This window comes from Physella acuta, unplaced genomic scaffold, assembly GCF_028476545.2.
Source record: "Physella acuta isolate Inbredline_101_S28 unplaced genomic scaffold, ASM2847654v3 ptg000290l, whole genome shotgun sequence".
Lineage (NCBI taxonomy): Eukaryota > Metazoa > Mollusca > Gastropoda > Physidae > Physella > Physella acuta.
The window spans coordinates 505205-524812 of NW_026731809.1; the positions used below are offsets into that span (position 1 = coordinate 505205).

The window sequence follows — 19608 nt, forward strand, 5'->3', positions numbered from 1 at the left end:
GATCATGCACAGCAACAATCCATCTTACATCCACTGGCTAGTAACACCTGTGACCACTATGTTGAAATTATTGCTTTAGATCCAATTTTCTATTTTTAAGGGGCCTATATAAACCTTAAACAATCAACAGAAATAAATCTGACAGTTCTTTCACAACCATACAATTAAAGAGCAGGATAATTAAAGTGACATTTTATATACATAGTCCACACACAAGTATTGGAAGGAAAATGTAAGTTTATTTATCTATATAAATATAAATACTGACACAATCAAATATAAAAAAATATATTTCAAAACAAGTACAGCAGTAAAATGGTATAACAATTTGATTATCAAATCAGTACATTAGAATAAACAAATTAACACCAGTTAAAAATAGTGTACAATATACTCTTATGAAAACTGTTCACAAGCCACAACTACTTGTTTTAACTATTAAATTATAGGCTCTTTCACACTTAAAGTTGCTTGTAAATGCTGTTGATAAGTCCTCATCATTCTACGGTAAAATAAACTAAGTTGTTTATTTTTTGGCTGCAACAGAAAACACATTTAATGGTGTATATGGCTGAAACATAAAACTTTTCTTTATAACCTTACCAGTCAATTAAATAGATTCCATAACAGCCCTGTGTGTTTATCTAATAATCCTTAAAAAGCAGAATACTCACGAGCTAATCGATATACACTGCATAAAAAATATTATTCACAATACAATGATCATAGATTTAAAACTAGCACAAGTGCTGTTTTCTTGATCAATACTTACTGATCATCATTAAATTATTCTAATTCAAATTTAATGATTTACTTCACTTTAGTTTCATGGGCCACATCTATGGTCATCTACCCCCCCCCCCCCCCCCCCCCCCCCACCTTCCCAAAAAAAATGACAGGTGCCTCACTTTAAGTTACAGCTATTGGCTAAATTTTACTTTCCTGAAATCATCATGGAATATGATATGTACTTTCTTTCTTTACCCTCTTTCCCCCCACCCACAACATAACAATCCTACCTATCAAAGACTTTAAAACCAGCATACCAACGATAATTATTTTGCTTACTTGAAATATATATAAAAGTAAAATTTGTATATTTTATTTTCTATCAAGCATTAGTTTATTTCGGTAAATACCTTTTAGCTTGACAGATGATGAGGCAGATTTCTTGATGGACATCTTCTTTAGTATTTGATATTCACTTTTAGCTGTTGCCAAAGAAGTTTGGATGGGTTAATTAGTTTTTTGCTGTTTTTTTTTTTAATAAAGGAATGACAACTGTTTAAATAAATATATGAAAAGAAGACCTTGTTTGAGAGGTATTCTCAAAACTTCTAATTTCCATTTTTTCTTTACAACTAACATTAATATACAAGAAGGGGACATAAATATTACTTCTACAGTTTACAGCAGGCTCATCTAAATTGAAACTCCAAGTTTCCTTATTATTTAGACACAATAACAACACACAAAAAATTTCTTATTGAAATCCTATTCTCATTTTGACATCAGACAAAAATGTACATACCTAAAACATGAGGATAAAGATAATGTGGGTTAGTGTAGATTTCTGGCTCATAAAATGATGGATAAGCATAGTGTCGTTCAAGCCAAGTTTCAGGAGAGTCTAAAATGATTGGTTTTAAACAGATATGGTCTTTATTAACAAGATTAGATGATAATATCAGCTAGTTGAAAATATGCTGGGATTAAAGATATTTATTTGGAATTTCTAATTATTTATTTATTTGTGCACACACATTAGTGGTGAAGTTCGAACAGCTCTTAACTTCAAATTATTAAAAGTGTCTTTCAAAAGTAGCAACTTAAAACAATTGGTCTAAAGATGCAGGAGAGGTAATCCATTAATCATAGATTATAAGCTAGATTCTTTTAATCAATGTTAAAAGTGACTTCAGACAAACTAAAATTCAAAACTAAACAAAAGTGTTAAAAATGTTCTTAAAAAAAATATATAGGCATATATATATATATATATATATATATATATATATATATATATATATATATATATATATATATATATATATATATATATAGGCATATATATATATATATATATATATATATATATATATATATATATATATATATATATATATATATGTTACGGTCAAAGCCCGATGCGCGCATTGGCCAATATCGCCTCCCACAGGTCGGTAAAAGTCCGAAACTTTGCTTAATTAGAAGATCATCTAGCTAGGGACGACCGGCCAAAGTCCGAATTGGCCGGCCAATCCGCGCTTTGGCCGCACTTCGGGCTTTGACCGTAACATATATATATATATATATATATATATATATATATATATATATATATATATATATATATATATATATATAATATACATCCATACACACATAGACATACATACATCTTTTATGTGTATATAGTTCTAATGCTTAAATATAAAAAGTTGATTTGGATATATTGGACAATGGGACATGGATATAATACTAAGGGAGATAACAAGCTCTGCTAAGGTGTAGCCAACTGATCAAACAAAGTCATTCTGGCATCATCAAAAAGAAGACAAAAACTAGCCATTAAAAGCTTGGCCGTAAAGCATTCACTTAAGTCAAATTGAAATATTTTCAAAGCAACTGAATTATGATTTGATAGGTGTTGCACTTGTAGCTTTTAGTGGACCTTTAAAAATGATAGTTTATATAGAGTATTTTACAAAATTACACTCAATATAAACTGAATATCCAAGGTTTGTATCCACTCTATGTTTTATTTGGGTATTCTCAAATTTAATTTATTGAATAGAATTTTGGTCCCAATAAGTGGATACTAAAAGGGACTTTTTTGAGAAAAATCAGAAATAGTGACAAAATGCAATTTGTGAGAAGAACGAGTTATAGTGAAAACTACAATTAAAACAATTTTAAAAGTTGTAGCATCTGGAACCTCTTACTTCGAAATTAGAACAGCTTTTTAAGCTCTTTATTATTTTTAGGTTGGTTAATTATGCTAAATAGCCTATAGGTGAATTAAGTCATTACTCTAATTAATTTAAAAATGTATTTAAAAAATACTACCAACATTTAATCAAGCAAAATAATTATACAAAAATGCTCAGAACTGAATGTAGTTTAAAAACAATAATTTTTTTTTAAATCTGATTTAAATGTGTATTTTGGGAGTGTAACTTCTTGAGACTCTTTAGGTTTCTGTCAACAATCTGATTGACCTGAAACTAAATATTTGATACAACCAACTTTTTGTTACCTACGCACCTAATAGCTGATTGGGACCATAAGGTTTAAGCTCTCCAAGCTCAGAGTGGCTACAAATCAACTCATTTCCTTCATGAAACGACCATATTACAGTTATCTTTTTTTCACCCACAGTAGTGGTATGGACCACGGTTTGTTCTGGAAGAAGAAGTTACAATATTAAAATACGTAACATAAAAAAAAGTCGTAATTGCTATTATTTTTATTTAATCAAAAGCATAAACAATTTTTTTTAATTCAAAATCAAACCGAAAAAAAACCTATAATTTGCATGAAAGTTCTTATAAAAGAAATATATACAAATATGCACATACGCACATACAAATACATGCATACATACGTAAAACTGTTAGGGTTGTTCTATTTGTTAGGTAGTAAATAAGTTTAACTGAGCGAGTCAGTCTCAAGTTCAGAAACATGATGTTATGTCTAATTATGTGTTATGACATAACACACAGACAGAAAGGATTGTAAAATTAATTTTTTCTGGCTGGGACGTTTGCAAAACTATAAAATTACACGATTACAATAAAGTAGGGAAAAGTGAAACAGCAAAAATTGTCAAAATGTCAATACTTTCTCTATACTCTGCATGCAACTCATAAATAGGACATATGCATATGAGTGCGCAAGTGCATGGTGTAAAGGATGAAAAGCAATTAGGTGGGAGCTTACAGAACAGTAAGAACATGATGAATAACTTTTTCATGGAAGCTTAATGGGGACTGTTTTCTAATTGTTCCATTTTCCTGTTCTAATGACACAGCTCAGGGAATCTCACGAGAATGTGTAATGAGCTCTAGATGACTCTAGTTAGTTATAACAATATCCTTCATGCAAGGGATCAAATTCATTGTTTACACCAGTACTACTGGGGGTCACTCTTTATCTCTAGACACTGTTGACACCTTTAAATTTTACAAAGTACCTTTACAATTGTTGTTTATATGTTCACATTCAAATATTACATAACAAGGCACAAGTTGAATTGCTACATTTGGACGAGATACAACAGACACTATAGAAAAGCATAGCAAATTAATTTTTAATTATTTTTTTAATTGAAACCCTTCAAAATCAAAGAAATATGATTAATTAGTAAGAAAAACTGGTTGCAGTGGATGATAAACATTTTAACACATTTACAGAAGGTGAAAGAATAAGTTGATAATATTCCAAAGAATATAAGGCATTACCTTTAGAAGAATCTTTATATATTGTTATTGATGACTTCCTTTTGTTCACATCATCTTCAACACTCTTTACTACCTTTAATTCTTCTTCAAAGATAGTTACTACAATATGATTAAAAAACAGTGTGATGTTTGGAAGAGCTGCTACTTAAGTTATACAAATGCATGCATGTTCATAGTGGTGAAAACAATTATTTGTAACAAACTTATTTTAACAGCAAACTATAAAGCTTAATATAAACCAGGAATTTTGAAAGATTAAGACTGGATTGTCTTGCTAGCAAATAAAATGGTTGTTGTTTTGTTTGTTTTTTTGTAAATTGAGTAATTGTTTTAGAGTTCCATATTTGACTAAGGGCCAGATCGTCTTCTGTGGAGTTAAATTACTTTTTCGTGTTGCAGACAAGTACTACTATAAAGAAATAATTACATACATTCTTTTTCATCCAAGGGATTAGTGATGGCTGCCAAAAGTGAGCATATACTATATGCCTTTTTCTCATCAATTGCTACAGATGTTTGTTTGGTAGGATCTTTTAAAAAGTAGGAATATTATATATATATATATATATATATATATATATATATATATATATATATATATATATATCTGATATATAAAGTTCAATTCTGTACGTTTATATGTAAAATGTTTGTCGTGGATTACAAAGGAATATAAGAAAAAAACTAAAATAATGATACGTTGATGGATTCAAGTGTTAGATTATTAAAGAGCTCATGGTCTAAATTTATGAGTTAAAAAATTACTATTGAAAGTCTTTAAAAACAATTTTCATTTTATATACTTAAAATAAAAATTTTAATTATGAACATTACATAAATTTTTTTTAAAAAAGTGTTTTCATTTGTATTTGTAATTGTGTTAGCGTTATGTTTGCGTTTTGATGTTTTGGTTTTGGTTGGTTGAGGTTAGGGTGGGCAATGCCGGGTATATGATGATTACTAAACACACAGGTAATGGTCTTTAACAGAATGGTTTTTCACAGAGGCCAGAGCAGGGCCTGGCCGGGACAGCTAGTATATATATATATATATTTACAATTATTTAAAACGAGAAAAATGGCCCGTTGAGGGAGGATACAACGGGCGCTAGGCTGATAGTGCTGTCTCTTTTCTCTAAACTAAAACCACCCCCCCCCACACACACCCCCCCCCAAAAAAAACATGTCTACCGTCCCATTCAACGAAATATAATTATATACTTTTTCCAGTGTCCGCCCCCTCCCCGAAAATTCTACACCCGCCCCCGAAAATTTCAAGTACCCCCACCCCTCTCCGGGGAGGTAAAAGTCTAAATTAAAACCACCCCCCCACTCACCCCCCCCCCACACACACACACACACCACACCCCCCCCCCCCTAAAAAACCATGTCTACCGTCCCATTCAACGAAATATAATTATATACTTTTTCCAGTGTCCGCCCCCTACCCGAAAATTCTACACCCGCCCCCGAAAATTTCAAGTACCCCCCAACCCTCTCCGGGGAGGAAAAAGTCTAAATTAAAACTACCCCCCCACTCACCCCCACCCCCCCCCCCCCACCCCACCCCCCCCCCCCCTAAAAAAACATGTCTACCGTCCCATTCAATGAAATATAATTATATACTTTTTCCAGTGTCCGTCCCCTCCCCGAAAATTCTACCCCCGCCCCCGAAAATTTCAAGTACCCCCCACCCCTCTCCGGCGAGGAAAAAGTCTGAAAGAAACACTGGTGTCGCGCTTAGCCACTACCCGAAGAATTGCATTAAAGAAATTGCAAGAAAACCACTTTTTAGATTAGACACATTAATTAGGCGGTAATTTTATTATAGAGTATCGATGAAGAAATTTCTTTTGAGTTGGGGAGGGGGGGGGCTCAGACGTTCTTACGCGGGGGGTGGGGCTTCGCCCCTACCCGAAGAATTGTATGCAAGAAACTCTTCAAGCAAACCATTTAGATTAGACAAAATTTATTTTTATTCAATGTTTACTCGAGAATCAATGACGTCATATTACTGTGTGCACTCTCCGGATTGAGATTATTTTCTACTCTATGCTAAATGTGACCGCGTCATACTTCGTTTTTCGAATTACTGTGCATGTTTTTATTTTGCTTGTGTTTTCTCTACAGCGTTCTTGTCAGATAGATAGATACATAGACAGACAGCGAAACTATTAGTATTGATAAATATGTGTGTGTGAATGTTACTGCCACAACCCAAAGCCGGCCAATGTCAAAATGGTACTTGATTTCAGAAATTGACTGTGAACTAGTATTAGTATAAGTCACATGTCTTAAGTTCACATATAACTTGATTCAAAAAATTTCTTCCATTATAAAGAAGACATTCAGCAGCTGGTGAGCAAATTCTGCTTTTGGTATTCAAAGCTCTTAATAATATGAAATTTGTAAAATAATCTTGGTAACTTGGTATAAACTTGTATGCAACATCTGGGTTACTTTGTACATCAATAAGATCCACCTGGCATCTTGAGTTAAATTCTTTAAGAATCAAAGGTTTGGATACAGGACTTTTCTTGGAATTAGACAATTTAGCACAAGCAGAAATACATAGTTATGGTTTCCTGGGTGATATTTTTGTACTTTCTCTTCAGCTCTTTTTCCATTGTGTGCGTTGAATAACTCTTCTGAATGCAGGTAGTATAAAATAAGACTATTGTCTCCTGTTAGCATTACAATATGTTTTCTTTTGCTATTAATTTCAAGAACTTCATATTTTTTAGTTGACTTGTCTCATCAGAAGAAGCCACGGGAAAACCTATAGAACAACAACATCAATAACAGAACTGAAATACATTATGGGGATGACAGGATTTTGAATATGTTATATAATGCTAATGGTGGGGTTAACGGTTATATATTTTCAAGTTATATATGTCCTCGAATTTTAGTCTTTGCTGCATTATTAATGAGTATTAAATGGTAAAAATTATTTAAATTTCAGACATTAGGATACTATAGTTAAAAAATATCTTTGTCTGTATTTTCATAATCAAGATCTAAAACTTACCAATTTTTACTTCACAATCAAGCAAACTTAGTGTTAAAAAGTCAAGTAGTCTGCAGTGCATGACAACCGGGATAGCAATTTTGTCTGGATTTATCATGAAGTCTGGTCAAGGTGCAGTGATGTGTCAATTATTTGGTGTTCCTTTTTTATTGGCAAAATGTGGCTGAAGATGAGCACATCATCTCCTGTCGCTTGGACAATATTGTTCACCTTACACAGGTAGCACATATCACGACAAAGTCTTTTGAATGTTGTCTTGTTGCACTTCGACGGAGACGCAAGCAGTTTTTTATTTTGTTCTTTGATGATTCTCTCACTCATCATCATAGAGGATGTTATCACATGTAGAAGTAGCCCATAATATGAAACAAACAAGGACGTGATTTTTTTCTTTCTTGTGATAATCCATTTGGTCTATGGCGCATTGCATATAGAATGATATACAAACACAAGCAGAGCAATGAAACCGCAGCCAGAATAATTAAAACTCTATCACACCGCATACATTGGACATTGGCTAGTGCACAAATTGGCCAGCCAATGTACAAAAAAGCTCTTTAGACTGGCCAAGAGAGCCGGTACGCATTGGCCGCACTTCTGGCTTTGGCAGTAACATATACATATAGAGTACAAACTGGTTTGGAAAAGTAAAAATCCTTTATAGGGGCAAACTCCCATTTCTTCTACACCAGAACTATTGGATGTAAAATCAGCATTTAAATCATCAAGAACTAACCCTATGGTTTGAGACAAAATATGAGATGTAACTGTTACCTTCAAGTTTCCCAAAAATGATATCTTCTATGGATTTGCTTGAATGTACAACTGGCAGTTGTGACACTCTTTCTGTCACTTTTTAAATGTCAAATATTTACATAAAATCAAGATTATACAAAGTGTGTAATATTTCATACAATTTATTAAACAGAGTTTTTATCTACTTAATTTTTTTGAATGTAATAAACACTGATATGAACTATATTAACTGTAAATGAGCTGTTAAGAAATATTATAGATGAAAGTTTGACTTAAGATGAAAACAAAACATTACAAAACAATACAGTTCTATACATCAAATAAATTAATTCAAAACAGTTACAAAAAAAATATTCTGCTTAACATCTTTATAAAACATTACTATATTGGTGTCTTAATGACTGAAACAAAATTCATGTAGGATTTGATCTTTTTGATTTAATCAAACAGACACTAATCTTTAAATTTTTAACTGATGCAAAGTTTTATTGAATGAATCTATTGCCTGATTAAAAATGTCATCTCTTACTCATTTCTGGCTGCTGCCATTGGTTTATTGATTGGCGCTCATTAAATGTTCTTTCAAAGTCTTTAGATTGAGTTGGGAATACATCAATTGAATCTTTTAAAGCAATTCCATCCAATGCTTCTTCTTTTTCAGTTGATTCAGCTGACAAGTGGTTAAAAGTTTAAAGACAACTATTTGTTCAATATATTACTACTTTTTTTCTTGAAGAAATTAAATAACTATAAAGACAAGAAGTAGGGATGGCATGGTCAATTGGTAGACCATTTGACTGCTAACCTTAAAGTCTTGTGTTTCAGTTCCCAGTCTTGAGTCTATAAGATGTCCTTAAGTCCACCCAGCTCTAATGGGTACCTAACTTTAATGAAAGTAAAGGCGGCTGGGCATAGCACGACCATCTCTTCATATGTCAAGGTCACTGAAACAGGTGAACTCTACTTCAACTGCCCCCATGGACCATCAGGTTTGAAAGGGTACTTTACTTTTAACAACAGAAATGTGTTAGAAGGATGAACAGATTTAACCTGTATCCCATCAAACTCAGTAAATAGCTTGTAATAAGTAATCTAATTCGCACACAGATCTAAGCCTACTGCTTTGTTTACCCTTGAATATTAATAGTGACTGCTGTTCAAGTGATTGAGATTTCTCTGTTCTATCATCAGATTTTGCATCTGTGACTTCTATAGATTCTACAAAGATAAAAGGTGTTGATAGAAGTTGATAAAAGTTCCAGTTAGCTCGTGTGATAGAAAAAAAATTATATCTATATATACTTTTAAATTTTTATAAAACAGTCCTAACCTGATAACTCTAACCCAAATATAACATTAAACCTAAAGCAAACATGAATCCTAACTGAAACTAAATAAAATAATGAGCCTCACATTGAAAATAAGTTAAAGTATAAAAATAGAACTGAAATACTTTTCAGACAATCCTTAGTTTTTTTAGCAACATGATCTAACAATGAAAAAATTATTTTTACCCATACAGATTTAATATAAAAAAATGTATTTTTAATTATAGGTTTCATGCATGCAAATAATGTATGCTTGATCATTTACCTTGTGCTTTCAATTCTGCTGACAGTGATCTTTTCCAAGGAAGTACATATGAATCACCTTTCTTTAATTGTATTACATTTTCTACAGAATAATATATTAATGATATCTTACTTGAATATTATCTTATTTTACATTTCTAATATGGGTATATGCATCCCCAGAGTATAACTATAATCAAATAGCGGTATGACTTCACGAGGGTGAAATGACATCAACAATTCATATGAATAATGATAGGATTATATGTAAAGGCAGAGCACATGACAGTTGAGTCAGTTCATATCATAAGACATTCCACAGTCCACCTAGCTTTAATGGATACCCAACTCAAGTTTGAAAACACCACAATCACATCACCTTCAGAGCTTACAAAAATGTATGATTTCTAGTTCATCTACCCTATGGGTATGGGTAAAAATATTGAGAATAATGTATTTTGTCTCAAGTAAACATAACTGACATGGAGACATGACCTGGAAGAAGTCACCGGAAGATTGGATACACCTGGGGACAGCCGGAGAGACTACTAGCCCAGTACAGAGATGCCTGTAAAGCTTTTGTCAGCGGCCTATGTCCCAGTTGGGGCAACAAGATAACCTAGCCTTACCTACAGATAACTGCTACAAAAAATGAGCAATATCTACCTTTTTTAATTGGCAAAGATTGTTTCTTCACATCTGTAGCTGGTTTTTTCTTATGTTTTGCAGTCGCAGTGCGCTTTTTTTTCTGTTCTGTTGTTACTTCTTTAGGAAGGTCAATCTTTATGATATCAGGGTCATCTGAAAATCTTACTCTAGATTCAACATCTAAAATTTTTTGTTTCAAGTCCAGTTCTTTGGAAATTGAACTCCGAGCATCTTTCACATTGATATCAGCATCTTCAAAAAGAATAAAAACGTTTCTGCCAGAAATGTGGTTTTACTTGAATTATATTAGTAATAACTAACACTAACATTCCGGAGTTGTACTACCCAAGGTTCGTACTTTAACAGTAATACTGTAGTCAATGTTTCATTTATTTATGTTGCAGCCAATAAAAAATTGCTCTTACCTTTGGGTAGAAGAAATAGGCTAGAACTATCTTGAACTGGAACATCTTTTGAGTCTGTAAGTTCTAAACTGGATATCTTGGCAACTGGTGCAAAAATGTACACAAAATAAATGACACTGGTATTTTAGTTGTGTTATACTTGTCTATAGGCTGTATAAATGACATACCTATGAAGGATCTTAAAAGCAACTATAATTATTTTTGCTTCAGACTGGATAAAGAAAACAGAATAAATGGGATATGCTAGCTACTGAGGGAGGTACATGTAATTATCAAAACTAGTAGAGTTTTGTAATATTTCTTTACTAACTTTAATCATATACTGCCAAAAGATGTTTAAAATTTTTGTTTTATTCTTAACAGGCTTGTTGAGGTTATATTAATATAAAATTATAAGCAATGACTGATTGTGGGGACGTTGTGGTTGGATGGCAGAGATTACGACTACTAACCAGAAAGTGTCAAGTTCGGGTCCTGTGTTTCTAGGACGTCCCTGAGTCCATCCACTTATGATGCACATTAGGGAACATAAGACATAGTGTTGACTACACTATAGCCCTTTAAGCTATGGTAATTGAAACAGATGAGCTCTAATTCATCTGCTTCATCCATGTGTCTTGGGCAAGAACAGGAAAAGATAATGAGATGATGATTTTATCTATATTCACATCTATTTATGTTGAAGTAAATTGCAGATAGTCTTACCATTAGCACTTGAGCTACTACGAGTTTTTTTACGTTTACTCAATGAGGGTACATCTATGCCATGCCAAAGATAAAGAACAAAAGTTAAGGCAATGTGTCGATTAAAATATACCCAAAAATATTGTTAAACAGTCACACATTAAGATTTTCTACAGTCTTCAGCACTTTTAAAACACTGACAGTCTAGGTAATAAATGATGTGGCATTTAAGTGAAAGATTTTAATTCGTAGCAACTCAAAAACTCGTTTAGTGCAGCCTTTGCTGTTTGGTAAAGGCCAATTGTCATATGTAACGTAAACAAATTTCACAGATGATGATTTTAAAAAATCAAACCAATTACATACGTTTAACAGGTCCCACATCACTGGAAGAAGAAGACACTGCACCTACAACATATTTTTACTTTAAACATACATTTGCTTGGTGATCTCTTGAATAAAATTTCAATAAGAGAAACAGTCTAAATTGTGTTCGGCTGTACTTAAACTTCATTACCTGTAGGTTTCTTTAACATTTGCTTTTTCTTTTTCAATTTTTTCAACTTTTTCTTTTTTTTACTCAAGAAAGCTGAAAAGAAATACATGAACAGTGTTAAGTTTTTTTTAACCAAATTTATAATCAAATAATCAATGCATTGGCCAAATCAAAAAACTATTTTACACTTGAGTCTAAACATGAATATCTAACAACCTGGTTTTAAATTAGAAAAGCAAAATTAGACTCCGACATTTTTTTTGCTATTATGTTAGTCTGTTCAGCTTTAATAAATAAATGTTAAAACCAGAGACATATCAGGTAAAGGGGGGAAGTAAAGCCATATTTACTTGCTTACACATGATTCAGTGAACAAAGTATTTTACATTCAATTTGCTAAAATGTACAGTATGACAAACCTCCTGGTTGCAAATCATCACTGCTGTCTGATTCAGATCCTGATGCGGATGACAACTGTGAAGAACCTGTTTAAGCAGCATGGAATCAAATAATCTTAAGACAGTGAGTTTTATAAAGCTGTTTGCTGGACTGTTTCAGTTTCATAAAACAAAATACTAACTATTGCATAAGAAACAGATATAAAAATTAGACTACACAAACTGAAAGCGAGATGGAAACCAATTTTTAGAATTGCCAAAATCTATTCAGATAGAACTAAAATGGCAAGTCTGATTTGCTCCAAATTAACATTTTATTTCAATAACAGTAAATGCCCAAATAGTGAAATAAAAACTCAAATACAATACCTTCTAAGCTGATGGGGCTTGAAGTTATTGTAGAGTCAGCTGTAGCTTGTGAGATCACAATTGTATCTAAATTATAAAATTCAAAGACAAACCCTGTGTTAAAAATTTATCAACATTCTAGTTTTTTGGAAAATTTTTGGAAAATATGTTTTACCTCAGAACATCTATGGTCAGGAGTGGGGGAAAATAAAATAAAACATAAGGTTCAGGTAATGCAAAGTTCTACTTCCAACACCTTTTATTGGTAGGACATTCTAGTGTGAAGATCTCATCTTTCAAGCTAGACACTTAAGAAGTGGTTTTTTTTCCAAACTTAAGACTGTAACCAATGAAAGAAACTTTATAAAAAGTAAACACACCTTTCAGATCTCCCGATGTCTCTTCTGCCACCATTATCTCCTCTAACCTTTCTTCTGCCTGATCAATGACATCTTGAAGATACCACTTCACTTCTTTTTGATCAACTCCTGATTGCAACCTTTCTCTGGCTCCTTCAATAATATTTTCCAAATATTGTTTAACTTCCACTATCACAACATCACTTTCATATATCTTTTGTGCTTCCTCAATAACATTTTGAAGGTAAGCCCTCACCTGATCACTTAGTGAAGCTGTCTTGTGTTGAGCTTCTTCAATAATATTTTGGATATATTTCTTAACGATCGGATATAAGACATTATCTGCTTCATCTCCATCTAAAGCTAAGTCACTCAGGTTTTTTAAAATGGAATGTTCAGATATGGCTGTTAGAGAATCACTTGAGGTTTTTTCTATACCTTTTTTCTTAAGGTGTAAGACAGGACCATGAAGGGTTTTCTTTTTGCTGGATGTAGATTTTGTGAATGAGCTTTCATCTTTCAATTTTAGCATTTTTTCTTTAGACCTGGTAGCCTTAATTCTCTCAGAATTTATTTTTTTAAGTCTTGACCATAAATTTTGAGTATCATAAGCAATTTGTTTTTGAGAAAGTTTATTCTATAGGAGGGATGAATAAATAAGAAAAAGTGTTAATTTTTTATTACTCTTTTTATCATTTAAATAAAGTCTTAAATATTCCTGATTTTAATTTAATTATCCGTTTGCACATACTTTAAATATGTGTTTTTGTAATTCCAACTTTCTGTTCTCCCATTTTAAATTTTCCTCATCAATTTCGTTCTTGTAATGTACCATTTCTTCAGCAAGTGCTATTCTTTTTTTATAATAGCAATTGGTATCCGCAAAGCGATAAAGCCACATAGCTGTATACTCAATGGGATCTTTAGGACTTTTTAAAAAAGATATTGAGTTATTAGTCATTTATAAGTTGTTTTTTTAAATATATTATTTGAAAATAAACATAAATCTTCAAATAAATTACTTGCTCCCTTTAAAACAAAGATACTGTTTCTAGGCATTTAATTTTTTGCATAGCACAACAAGAGTGTTAGGTTTGGCAATATTCACAGACCTGACAACAAATTTTCTACAAGGTCCAGACAGTAGCCCCCATTCCCACCCTCCCGACATACAGTTTTAATCATTAAAAGATTTTTTTTAAATAATACTTTGTTTCTAAATTGTATGGTAAAAAACATTATTTTAAAACAGTTAATTTCATACCTACCGAATTTGAAGTAATTCAACCATGCATTCTCTCAAGGCTTGTCCTAGAGGACCATACGTGTACAAGGAATCACCCAAGTTTACAAAAATATTCTCAACAGCATGGGGCTCAGTAGAAAGTCTTTGTCTATAGATATCTTGCAGACTCTCTGACTTTTTCTGCCTGAATTCTTTTTCCAAAGACAATTGTTGACCTGACATTCTTATGTTGAAATCTTTTTCCCAGACATACTGTCGAAACTTTTTCATTGATAGAGTTTTTTCTGGATTGCTGTTTTTAACATCAAATGAGTATAAGCTTAGTGACTTGTTTTTCTTATAACCTTGCACTCCTGAAGTCATGGCTCCTGACTCATTTCTCTCTATCTCACTCGGTAAACTTATTGCTTTTCTTATCTTTCCCAGAGGTCCAGCCTTATTCTGTTCTAAATCTGGTTCCAAAAAGTGGATGCCTACGGACTCTCTTTGTGCTGACTTTTGCTCCATGGTATTGATGTTTTCAGGTTCCCTTTGAGTGACATTCAAATCCATTGAGAATGTACTTTTCTGAATAGTTACACTTGTTCAATTACTAATGATGAACTCTACAAAATCTGTTTGAATACAAATATTATTAGATTATATATAACCATTGGGATGATTGAAGATACTGATGTCTGATAATAGACTCTTACAAAAATAGCTGTTAATTTGGTTGTAGTATTGTAATCTAAACTAATTTTATGTTTAGAAATTAGGATTAGGTGTATGGTAGAACTAGGGTTGGGGTTAGGGTTAGCATTGACATTAGCAAGCGATGTGTGTATTTTAGTTAACTACCAGTAACCTAGCACTCCTTTTTTTAAGAATATTCTATTATCAGACACTAGTATAAAAAAATCCTTCAAACATGGATGACTTTTTCAATTTCTACCAGTATTTCGCTAAGCCAAGAAAGCGATTGTAGGAAAAAAAGTCACAGGAAAAAAAACATAGGAAAAAAAAACACAGAAAAAAAGTCACAGGAAAAAAGTCACAGGAAAAAGTCACAGGAAAAAAAGTCACAAACATATATTTGCATGGAATTTGTTAATACTTTTATGTATTAAATATTCAGAGAGTGCAAATTAACTTAGGATTAACTAAATGTAATGTAATGTATGTATGTTGTCATTGTTGTATGCACATGGTAATTTTTATAATTCATCTAAAAATATTTTGTGTGAAGTTTGTAGATTGTAATTATGTTAAACATAATACTAATAGCATTGAATAGAATGTCCCAGCATCCTCGGTTTTCTCCATGTTTTTTAAAACACCAACATTAAATTACAGTGGCATGGTAAATTCATCTGACTTGCTGCCCTCAACAATAGTTATGATTAGTTCAACCACCTTTCCTGTCCACATTTATCACGGTCATTACATAACAAAACATTGGATCAAAACAGAAAGCCGACATGGTTCAAAGCTTGATGTTGACACAAAACGCCAACAACACACAATATGTTCGGACAAGGCTGACTGAGGAGAAGCCGACCAGAGAATAGCCTGCAGCAAACATATGCAAAACACAATGATGTGACTAAATTTCTTTTATAATTAACTTTTCTACAGCGTATTTAACTAAAAATGTAACAAAAGTTGAGATTTTTGGGTAAATTATCTTAGAGTATTTTTACTTACAATTGTTATAAACCATAATGCTTTTAACATCTATAAAAAATATGCTATAAAAAACACAACCCACAACAATAAACAAACAAAATTTTACAATTCTAAACAAATAAATCAAAATATTTCTGAAAATATTTTTGTGACTTTTTTCTGTGACTTTTTTTTCGATAAAATTTTTCCATTGTGACTTTTTTTCTGTGACTTTTTTTCCTAGCAAAAACTGTGACTTTTTTCTGTGTTTTTTTTTCCTGTGACTTTTTTTCCGTTCACCAAGAAAGCATGCCACTTGAAATTAGCTGACAATGTCAAGCCAATAAGAAGTAGACTTGGATGAGAATAGATTAGAAGGGATTAGTGAAACCTTTACTCTACACATTTCAAATTAAAACTCCTCACTTTTCCTTCTAGCTACCTTCAGCAGGAATTTGCTCTTTTATTAATACTTAAGAATGGTAATATAGAGAAAGATGCAAATGAATGACACCAAACTCTTCCTTTGTGAGCTTGAATAAATATAAATCAAACAGTATTATTTTGCTATATTTATTAATTATTACATTTACTATGTATGGTGTTCTAATTCTAATATCTATACCAATTTCTCCAGTGGGAATATTATATGGATTTATAACACAACCGACAATGTTCCAATTTCAATGTTTAATTTAATTAATAATAATTAATAAGTCCTAGAATCTAGATCTAGAGTTCCTAAGTCTTTGACTATTTTTTAAGTCCTAGATCTAGATCTAGATCTAAAACTAGAATTCCTTCCAAGATCTAGCTAGATGCCTAGCAGATTTTAGAGAGCTAGATCTAGATCTAGATTCTAGATATTTATATGTAATGGACAAAAGTCTTAATTATTCTGAATTAGAAAAAAAAGATTCAAGTACGCCGTCATTGACTCATTCATTGTGACTATTCATAGTCTAGAATCTAGTATTTAATGACTCTTTCTTTAACCACCAAGACTGAACACTCGAATTTTACATTAAAATGTCTCAATACATCGCAAAACTTTCCTTCTCTTGAGACAAATGAGTTCTTAATTTGAAATAGTTTTCACCGCCGTTTTTCGTATCTACGCAGAAACCAACTCTAGTAATAATAATTAAAATCTAGGGCCTATTTATCCATTTTTGGCTATAAACCATCTCGTAATTACTAAATACTAATATTAATTAAATGTCTCTGTTTGTCTCTTTGTTATGGAAAACTTTTATTTAGACAAACACTAAACACAAGAGAACTATTAGAAGAAGCAGTGGCGTTACTAGGACAGTTGTTACTCGATGTGGTATCTGAGGGTGTCACCCACCCCATCTAACATTTTTGCATCTTCGATTTGGTATCCCCAGATCCTTTTGTAGGTCTGTATGTTTTTTTTCTCCACACTCAAAAGGCGTGAGATGTCACTGGTAGCTTACTTGAGTGTCAAACATGGCCTACAAAATCTTGAGGAATTTGACGGCTAATTAACATCAGAGTTTCTTTCAGGCATTTCTTTACCGCCACTCCTCCCGAACGAAATAAAAAATATATATAATTTCTGAGGAAAATGCAGAGGCGTAGCGAGGGGGGGTGCGGGGGTGCGGATCGCACCGGGTGACACCATTTAGGGGGGGGGGGGGTGACACCAAGGCAAAAAAAATAGCAAAATATATAGAGAAAAACTTGAGGGGGGAGAGGGTGCAAATAGAAAGTTTGAGAAGGGTGCAGATCGAAAGTTTGAGGGGGGGGGTGCAAATCGAAAGTTTGAGAGATGGGGGGTGCAAATCGAAAGTTTGAGGGGGTGCAAATCGAAAGTTTGAGGGGAAGGGGTGCAAATCGAAAGTTTGAGAGATGGGGGGTGCAAATCGAAAGTTTGAAAGTTTGTCCCCGGGAAGGGTCACTACGCCTCTGGGGGGTGACACCATTAAGTGCCGCACCGGGTGACACCCGACCTCGCTACGCCACTGGGAAAATGTACAGGCTACTTTAGAGTTGGGGGCACTTAAAATATCCAGTTCAGAAATAATATTATTTCTGTATTTCGTCCGGGGTGGGGTTCGTAGACGCGCTTATGGGGAGGGGTGCATATTCCCACCACTGCCCCAAAGAGGTGCCTGGGGTTGATGTAGATCATAACGCCTTAAGCCTCGAGTGTCCACACGTTACTGTATTGGTACATAATAGAAAGTAAGTTTTAAGAGAACTAGATTTAGTGTGTACGTTAAAAATGTGCTTTTGGAGGGAGGGGGTTGGAATCAAAGAATTTTGGATCCATTCTAGATATGCATACTGAAGCCACTAAAGACGACAGTGAATATGGTTTTGCTAGTGCTGTATTGTAAGCCTTAAACAAAAAAGCAACCTGTAACAAAAAACAACATGTCAGAAAACCTTTTACAAACATGTAACAATAATTGATTGAAACTGTTTATTGTGTATTGTATCAGTTTTCACATAAGTATTTCATGCTCAGCTCTTGAAAACAGCACAAATTGATGACCTGGGTCCGACCAAACCAAACTACACACTCTCAAATCACTCTTTTCACACTTCTTTTCACCAAGATTTTTACAAAATTATTTGAACATCAAATTTGTTTTTAAAATGCAGGCTTACGATTGAACTTCAAAGATTAAAATAAAAACAAACATAGTGAACTAGATGGTTAAAATTTGTCCCCAACTTAATTCTATTAATGTATGTTTGGATAAATTTAGTTCAATTGATCATCTATAATAAAAGTTGAAATGCTTCAACGAACTACTTAACTTTAATGCATATATTTAAATAGTTTAAAACAATCTGAAAAACTTATGCATATGAACCTCAACAATATTTTGACAGTCATCAACAGAAAAATGCATCAAAAAGTGAAGTTTGAAATGAACCATTGCAAAAATTCAAATCACACCAACTCTTCATTTAGAAATCTCATATCTTACACCTGAGAGAAAAACATGGAATACACCAGCAGAACTGACGTCCTTAGTGGGATTTTATTGTTAAATTTACACCAACACCAGTACTTTCTTACAAGTTACATACAACCCTTACAAAAATAAACATTTATTCAAAACAGATATAATTATGTTTTAAGCATCTTGTAGTCTAAAGCAATATCTTCTTACAAGTACAAGTAAACAAGTTCATCAAATGGCTAAGGGTCATGTAAAAAATTAGTCAGGCACATCTGTCTCACATACATTTGTCACTGTCCACCATACTATTTTAATCTAACAGAGTCATGGTATTTTGTTAGTCTTACAATAACTATTTATAAGACCCATAGAATTTTTAAATTACATGTTATTAAAATGAAAGCCTGTTACTTTTAAAATATATTTAAAATAAATGTACACTTAAGATTTTTTTAAAATCAACCATTTTTGCATAACTAATAATGATCAGAAATAACTAAAATATCAAAAAGAAATATTCTACAACCCTCCAAAACTGAGCTAAATCTCTAGATTGTCTCTTGTGCAGTTTTACTGAAAAGGGACATTTTTAAAA

The 19608-nt window shown here is 32.6% G+C and overlaps 1 protein-coding gene across 1 annotated transcript; it reads right to left on the reverse strand.

Moving 5' to 3' along the window:
- Nucleotides 1-216: 216 nt before the first annotated feature.
- Nucleotides 217-17117, reverse strand: LOC131939713 (uncharacterized). Its single transcript, XM_059298180.1, has 21 exons — nt 16998-17117; nt 14447-15038; nt 13930-14107; nt 13200-13815; nt 12841-12906; nt 12493-12558; nt 12095-12166; nt 11944-11985; nt 11599-11652; nt 10894-10977; nt 10487-10720; nt 9843-9923; nt 9381-9467; nt 8779-8919; nt 8268-8345; nt 4895-4993; nt 4464-4562; nt 3268-3405; nt 1532-1630; nt 1140-1211; nt 217-537 (listed from the first exon to the last, which is right to left on the reverse strand). Exons 2-21 carry the CDS (start codon nt 14974-14976, stop codon nt 527-529), a joined length of 2847 nt encoding a protein of 948 aa, XP_059154163.1. The 5' UTR covers nt 14977-15038; nt 16998-17117; the 3' UTR covers nt 217-526.
- Between the last annotated feature and the right edge of the window lie 2491 nt (nt 17118-19608).

Bases quoted from the DNA above. Each gene is read 5' to 3' on its own strand.
- LOC131939713 (XM_059298180.1), bottom strand. From the start codon at position 14,976: ATGGATTTGAATGTCACTCAAAGGGAACCTGAAAACATCAATACCATG. The intron at 14,108-14,446 runs GTAGGTATGAAA...TTTTTTAAAAAG, and splicing joins GTTGAATTACTTCAAATTCG to TCCTAAAGATCCCATTGAGT. The intron at 13,816-13,929 runs GTATGTGCAAAC...TCCCTCCTATAG, and splicing joins TACAAAAACACATATTTAAA to AATAAACTTTCTCAAAAACA.